Genomic DNA, 8,480 nt, shown 5'->3' with positions numbered 1-8,480 from the left:
GACAATCCACAAATACACGTCATATTATTATAACGTAATAATACTCTTCGGCTGCAGATCTATAAACTGCACATAAATATAACGCGTCATAGCCTATATAGGTAACTGACTATATAATATTATCGTTGTTATTTTATATATTTAAGGCGGCGGCGTTGTTTGATGTATTAAAAATATATGATTGATATATCATAACACGCACACTGATATCGCATAATATACGACATCCTCGAGCATATAGTATACATACGTAACAGTTTAATACGCATAATAGATGTATACCGTTTTGACTTTTGGTGATGATGTTATGTAGTGCGAAAAACTCGCTGACAGCCTTCCGCGATCGTTTCTTTTTGATCCGAAAAGTCGGCGGTGCGGCATATAGCTGCAGCAGTGTATAGTGGCGGTGACAGCGGCGGCGGCGTTTTAAATTTATACCGACGGGACACATCTGGCTGCAGTAGCCGTGGACCATCGGAAACACGACGACGGATTTATTTCCACTCGGGTTTGATGATGATGATAATAATAATAATATAATGTTCGACCGGACGTATGTGTACGCGCGCTCTCGACCCGAAATAGCAACGGAGAACCCCCTTAATTATACACTGCCGCGTACATATTATTATAACACGCTCACAGTCATATTATATTATAACTATTTTATTGATATTCGATGATAAGGTGTGCGAACACATTCGGTCAGACGAATATGAGTTATATCAGTTATGACGATTTACGATGATGTACCTATGCCATGTCGTGATACCTTCCGCACTGCAGTATACCCGAGGGGGGCACACAGACGATTTCGGAGGTGTAGGAGTTTCTAGGTTCTAGGTTACTGATTAGGAATCGGCGGGAAACTGACAACATAATCTCTCAAATAGTCGAATATATACTAAAACCACAAAATTTTACATAATGCATTATGATATATTATTATATTATTTATGATATAATATTTTTAATCAAACTTGAAATCACATAATTTCGTTTACAAGTATAGGTTTACATATTATAGCAAGTTATTTACATATTATTTTGATTAAAATCGTTGTACTTGAAAGTCGACGAGTAATATAAAATACAATAAAATATTATACATAGGTATATGCGCGTACAATATTACTCAAACGCGAGTTACAATAGGTGTATGTATATGCCGATTATATGAGTACAATTTATATATATTATTATATATAAACGTTCCAACTACTGGTATTGCCGCGAACGAATTTTACATCAAAAAACAACTTGGCGTTTCTACTTTGCTTAATATATTAAAAAAAAATTGGACTTGTTGCAAAATTGTTAATTTGAAAAATATAAATAGTATTGTTACTGATATAAATGCATAGGTGTGTTCCCCATTATATTTTTATGTTACGTCATGATCTCGTATGTTCTACCTACCTGTTAATTGATTTTTTTCTTTATGTTTCTTATTATAAGGCATCTAAAAACTTTTTCTGTATGACAAATAATACCGATTAAGTTTCATTAAGTACCTATATGGTATGAACATTTTTAATCATCATTAATTTTATAGAGGTTTCCGCATGGGTAATTAATTTTATTTGTGAGAGATGAAATAGGGATTAACGATTGGTATGAAATTATATTAATTCCCATAACATATTATTATAATAAATTGTTTCAATTGATGTAAAACGCGTTCGGGGTGTATACTAACAGACAGTTATGCGACACAAACTCATCAATAATTTTACAAATTATTTACATAATAAATACATAGGTAAGTACCTAAAAATTTTACAATAGAAGAATATAATGATCAAAGCAAATATAAATATAATAATATAGTTACAGTTTTTCGCAGATATATACAATATCGAGTTACACGCTGTTCAATGTAGACATGAAGTTTTATGTAAATACTGCAGCTATTATACGATAATAATAGTATAATAGATACATTAATAGGTGTTTGGACAGTAAAAGAATAAGAGTCAAGCGAGATCGTATCGGATGCGTATATAACAGTTAGTGGATGATAATAATAATAAAAAAACATAATATAGATAGCGATTACAACGATGATGATATTAGAAGCGTATTTGGGAACTAATTTACGTAAATTATGAATATTATTATTGGCTAGGAGGGCATAATACAATAATTTTTTTTAATTTAAGTTATTCAAATGATTCTACCCGTTATGATAAGTGTGATTTTAATTTATAATACATTATGTTATTAACCAACAATTTCTGCGACAAATTACTGAAAAAAGCTCGTGTCGTGGAGGTGAAATCAGAACGATCGACCAAAACCACGTCGTTTACATTTACATATCCCACAAAAATATGTTGTAATAGTAAACCGTCTATACAACGACCACCAAGTGATGGTAGTATAGATTTCACTTACCCTCGCACGTACAAGGAGAGTATGACAATTTTTCGCAGAAATTGTCGTCGTCTTACAGTAGGTATATTATTATAGACATTATGATTCCGTGTGAAAAGACTTACGGGTGTCTCTGTCGACTTCTGTGTACTTATACATAATATACTATAATAATAACGTGCTGTTCTAGTGACAACTCGTACAAGACTAACAGTGACAATACGATTGTAAGTATATTATGTATATTTTGTTGATATCATGATAATGGAGTTATGGTGTTATAGAGGTAATAAAATATTATTATTATTATTAATATATTTCACCCCGCGGTACATGTCTCGCGAATGCGCTGCGTAAACAATTATATACGATATTATGACAATTGCGCATATTTATAAGAGTGTTCCGATAAAATATTTCAAATTGTCTATTGTACATTTGTACGGTACGCATAATAATAATAATAATTATAATTATTATTATTATTATTACGTCACGTGTATTATAATGTCATTATTATAGCACACCACATACAGCGAAGATTTAACGTAACGATAAACGGATCAGAATGTATCTACTCATACCCTGTGCTCGAAGTTCGAACGTGTTATTTAACGAGGAAGGAAAATCATATTTATAAAACTAATTAGCTAAAAATATAAATGGGTAGTATGTATGGAACGTTGGATTTTATATAGGTGCTTCAATTTATTGAAGCATCACTTATATGAAAACGATTTTTTTTTTGTTAATATTGTGCGACTCGATAGCGTCCCTTTTTAATTAATTTTCTCAACTCAAGCATTGGATAATATACAAGTAGCTTATAGGTAACTACTGTGTATATTATATGGGTACGGGGTGGGTGGCCCATTGAGTTGTATCGTTATCTTATTAACCTGACACAGGAAAGTGGGAAATCACGATGGGCCACTATCTGTATTCATAATCGTAATTCATATCCACTAGTGAATACATAATAATTATGAGACACATACATTATACTTTTTCAACGCGTATAATATAATTGTAAAATGTTCGCGGGACGCGTTACGAGTATAATACATAAATTGAAAAAAATTTACAAATAATAATAGTAATAATAATTTATAATATGTATACAAAACACACATTGACAGCGCGCGCACACACACACACACACACACACACACACACACACAACACACACCCACCTACACACACACACACACACACACACACACACACCTATACACAAATATGGGCGGCGGACTGTGAGCGCCCGCGATAGATACACGCACGTCCATCCGTCCGTCGGTCCGTCACCTGATAAGCCTAGTCGGCGGACGCGTTTTCCGAGGAGTGACAGCCGGCAGCATGTGGTTCGTGTCTCGATTTGGTGAATTTTTTTCCCCTCTCTCTCTCTTCCACTGTCGTCTTCCTGCGGCACAATCGTCTCGGTCGCGGCGCGCGACCCGTCTTTCTGGCTTCTCACGCGGACGAGTACAATTTGTTCGTCTGACAGCAATAGCAGCAGCTCCTCGTCCTTCCCCGTCGTCGTCGTCGTCCTGTATACAGTGCAATACAATATATATATATATACATATACACAAACCGTAAAGAGAATATTATAAAAAACAACACATATGTCAACGCTATATTGGGGACTAATATGTAATATGTAATAATACGCCGCCGACTACTTATTCCCGTGTTTAATGTAATAATAATATATATAGTGGTTTCCGCGCGCGACCCATGACAAGGTGGTTAATGATTATTAACAGTATGCACCGATGCTGTTCACATATGACGAGGGTTCGAGTGCAGTTCCGTGGGTGTTAGAAAGCAATGCCGGTGGTAGGGGGCAGGGGAGCTGACGAGTGGACCGAGCCGTGAGGATATAGCAAAGAAGAAAATCTTTTAATATTGGAATTGACAAAATATACCTATTATACTACGCGTAAATTAAGGTAGGTTATGACCCATTCAATATAATACATGTTTTTCATTATATATTTAGCGGTTAATATCAATATTTAATTTTCTATCACACTTGATCTACCGAACTTGGTAAAGTCACAATTGAAAAATAAATGACTGAAGTGTGTAGTATTGAATTACATTGTTTAAAAAACTCTGGATACAAAATATGTACCTAAGGCTTATTAATACGCAAACAAATGAAAATGAATTATAGTTATAATGAGTCTTTTTTAGTATAGGTATACACTATACACTGATATAGTACCTATATAAATATGTGTACCAAGGATTCAACTGAAAATAAAATAAATAGTTGGTGTAATAAGTTTGAAAAAAAGTCATGCCAAAGTTTAATTTAATTCCTTAAAAATAACTTTCACAGAATTAAAACTAAAAATTAACATTTTTATAAATGAATGGCTCGTTCATTAATTTACACAATACCTTCCTACATAATACAAGTATACGACGGCGATTTCGAAAAAAAAACGATGGAGTATTTATTGAACAATTTTTAAATCAAAAATTCATTTGTCTAACATTTTGAGTTTTCTAACACGGCAAGTAATTTTAGATATTTTAATGGGCCAATATAAGGTTTAAGGTTACGTTTTAGTTGATTTACTTATACCATTTGAAGATTTTTTTTGGTAGAAATGTAAAATATAGGTATACATTAGGGTAAGTTGAGGTATATTTCTGCAGTTAAAAATGTCTATGGATATTTTATTGTAACACCTGTTGGTACATAACATGATCAATTAGGAAATGGATAAAAGAACTATTATATATTTATTTATATACATCTGAACTGTAAATTTATATCTATTTTGTATGTAATATTAATCCTAATGCTGGATCTATTGGTGAACCTAATTGGTATGGAGATAAATAGTAATACTTTTTTTTTTTTTAATCGTTTATTTGTATGAATATTTACAATCTGTACTAGGGGGCACAATAATTAAAATGTTTAGCATAATAATGAAAAGGGCAGTGAAAGACATGAAGGAGCTTCTAAACACCTCTAATTGTAATACTATGAGAATATTACGACATAATATAATAATAAGTATTAGAATCTTTTTACATCTACTTTTCATTTATATTATATTATATTATATACTGCAGGGACAGGGTTAAATAGTTGATGATGTATTGTTCAATCGAAATCGTTTCTGATTTTGCTTTCACGGGCTGCAAATATTTGCCTTTCACTATACAAATATGTATAATATATAATATATATTCTATAAATCGATTATTTATATTTTAAAGGTATAGTATCATATTGTATATGTAAATGTAATAAATGTTTATAGGCTTAATTGTATAGGTATATAAATATGTGTAATAGGTATGTATAGATAAATATCTTAAAAATAATCTAATGATTTAAAGTAAAATATTACAATGTATTTAGGTATAGATGTATAGTATTGAATTTACGTGAGAGTACCTATACGTTCTGTAGGTATTTCTGTATTAGGTACTATATTGTTAGACGATTTAAGTTCTCCATAGTCTAAAATATTATGAATGTAACTCTGCTTTATATATATTTTCTTTCAATTGAACAATGGAGGAAAATAATCGTGATAAACCGCTGCCATTGTACAATAGTCTTTAATCTAAAGTGCTTTATTATTAGTATGCAAATCATAATTGATTCACGTGTGAGCTATTTATCCATACTACATATTATATATATGAGTTTATTAGTTACACGTTCATCAATGAAATGACTCAGAAGAGTACCAATTCATACACTAGGTGTAATAGGCAAAGTAAGCAACAGGTATAATTAATAATTATACTATAATTATACGGTTATTATTATAGTTAATAACTATATGGGTTTAAACCAATATTTACACGTAATAAAAAATTCTCATTGGTTTTTAATTTATTTATTCTAAAATATACCTATTTAAAAAAACAGAAAAAAAATATTGAATTAAATTGACCGAAGAATAAGTTTAGTGTTTATATTAAATATATTTTTATCTATTTCGCCATCTTAAACTATATTATATGTATTCTATCATATTTGTTATTTTTGAGAGAAAAACATAATAATCGGAAAGTCATAGTTTTGAATATTGTATACCTCATAATATAATTAAAGATAATAATATCTATACTCACGTTATAGTTGTGACGAAAACTTGACGGATGAATTGCCGTCGTGCGGCTGTTGTTGCTGTTGCTGCTGTTGTTGCTGCTGCTGCTGCTGCTGCTGCTGCTGCAGTTGATAATAATTGTGTAGCTGTGTGTGGGTGCTAGGGGTAGAATGCTGCGAGTTGCGGAATCCACAACTGGCTGCTGTGGCCGCGGCCACCGGGGTTGGGCACAACGGCGTCGAAAAAGTCGGACGGGTCTGCGCTGTACCAGCCCGGGTGCCCGGTGATGGCCCGCTGCAGCAGCCGCCGCTGCGGCCACGTACTGGTGATGGTGCGAGGCGAACTCGTCTCCATGTTGTGGTGTGGTCGCCGGTAGCGGCCGCGGCTGCAGCAGCGGCGGCCGCCGCGGCCGGAGTGGTCATGTACCTGTGATGGTGATGGTGCAGGTGGTTGCCCGTGGCGGCCGACGGCGAATCGTCCTGGTGATCGTTGTCGTACTGCAGGTGATGGTGGTGCTGATGGTATGCGGGAGGCGGCGGCGGCGGTGCCGATGACGAAGTAGAGCCACCGGACGTCGGTGGCGCGGCCGGGTCGCCGCCGGCTGACTGGTGTGGCGTGGAAGCCGGCGGTACACCCGGCTCTTTTTTCGGCTGTTTGTTGCAGTCGACTTGCATCAGTTCCTTGACGCCACCACCTCCACCGTGCAATAGCAGCTTGCACTGTTCCTCGGTAACCTTCTTCAGCATGAGCTCCTGCTGCCGCTTGATGGCCTCTTCCTTCTCCTTGAGCGCGTCCTTCTTCTTAAACCGTCTCCGGCGACGCAGGTACGACCCGTTGTCGAACATGTTGTACGAGTCCGGGTCCAGCGTCCAATAGCTGCCTTTGCCCGGCTTCTTGTCGTCGCGCGGCTGCTTGACGAAACACTCGTTCAGGCTCAAGTTGTGTCGGATCGAGTTCTGCCAGCCCTGCTTGTTCTCCCGGTAGTACGGGAACCGCTCCATGATGAACTGGTAGATACCGTTGAGCGTGCACCGTTTATCCGACGCGTTCTGTATAGCCATTGCTATCAGGGCAATGTACGAGTACGGTGGTTTGACCATGTCCTTGGCCGCGGCCGCGGCTGCCGACACCACGTGATGATGGTGATGGTGGTGTGACGCCTGGTAACCGGCCGCCGGATTGTATCCATACCGGGCGTACTGCTCGTACGCACCCGGATACGCGGCCGGGTTGGACGTGCCCGGGTACATGCCCGTCCGGTAGTACGCGTTTTGGTCGCCAAACAACGTGTGCATGATGTTTATATATTATTACGTGACACAATAGTAGCACTCGCTACGGCTGCGACGCGTTGTATATCTGCGGACAATTTTTTCTATAAAAAAATTTATTTATATTTCGAACGACAAAAGTGTTTTTTTTTTATTATTATTGTTGTTATTATTCCGAGTCCAATTACGATTATATATATATAAATATCGGTCGATAGGTGTACGTGAGTGGATATATATATGTTTACCCGTTCGCGGGTCGTCCGTACTAGAGAAACACGCGAGACGCGACGGCCTTTCCGCGGAAATGTTTGCAATGAAAACAATACGCAACGACAACAAACCCGCGCGCGCGCGGACTGACTGTGCACCGCCGCGCAAACGAAAACAACCCGAAAAAATTATTACACTGTCGCCGGCACGCACCACCGTCACCGCGTAGCCGCCAGCTCAGTCGCAGTCGCAGTCGTCATCACGCCCGCACACCGTCGAGTGCGTACGACGCGGTCAGCCGCCACCCCCGGACGTCCGGAGAGCGGCCCCCGGTTGGCCGGGCCGCGTCACGCCCACCGGCCAACCGGGCGGTCTCCTCCCCGCGCGCGCGGACGACGAGCCGCCCGGCCACGGGGTGCGGCGCGGTCACCTTCCCACCCGTACCACTCGGTATACCGGCCGGTCGACGGCGTGACCACACCGCGCAGTGGCGTGCGCGCGCGGTCTGCTCGCGCCGCGGAGGGACAGCCGC

At 37.9% G+C, this 8,480-nt stretch overlaps 1 protein-coding gene across 1 annotated transcript; it reads right to left on the bottom strand.

The window, feature by feature from the left end:
- Positions 1 to 3,529: 3,529 nt before the first annotated feature.
- LOC100573152 (fork head domain-containing protein crocodile) lies at positions 3,530 to 8,211 on the bottom strand. The gene is made up of 2 exons (XM_016803368.2): positions 6,490 to 8,211; positions 3,530 to 3,923 (listed from the first exon to the last, which is right to left on the bottom strand). The coding sequence occupies exon 1, from the start codon at positions 7,757 to 7,759 to the stop codon at positions 6,491 to 6,493; it is 1,269 nt and encodes a 422-aa protein (XP_016658857.1). The 5' UTR covers positions 7,760 to 8,211; the 3' UTR covers positions 3,530 to 3,923; position 6,490.
- Between the last annotated feature and the right edge of the window lie 269 nt (positions 8,212 to 8,480).

This window comes from Acyrthosiphon pisum, chromosome A1 (assembly GCF_005508785.2).
Source record: "Acyrthosiphon pisum isolate AL4f chromosome A1, pea_aphid_22Mar2018_4r6ur, whole genome shotgun sequence".
Lineage (NCBI taxonomy): Eukaryota > Metazoa > Arthropoda > Insecta > Hemiptera > Aphididae > Acyrthosiphon > Acyrthosiphon pisum.
The sequence above is the reverse complement of the archived record's forward strand: the minus strand, read 5'-3'. Positions and strand labels throughout refer to the sequence as shown.

Coding starts and splice junctions, on each gene's coding strand:
- LOC100573152 (XM_016803368.2), bottom strand. CDS start 7,759: ATGCACACGTTGTTTGGCGACCAAAACGCGTACTACCGGACGGGCATG.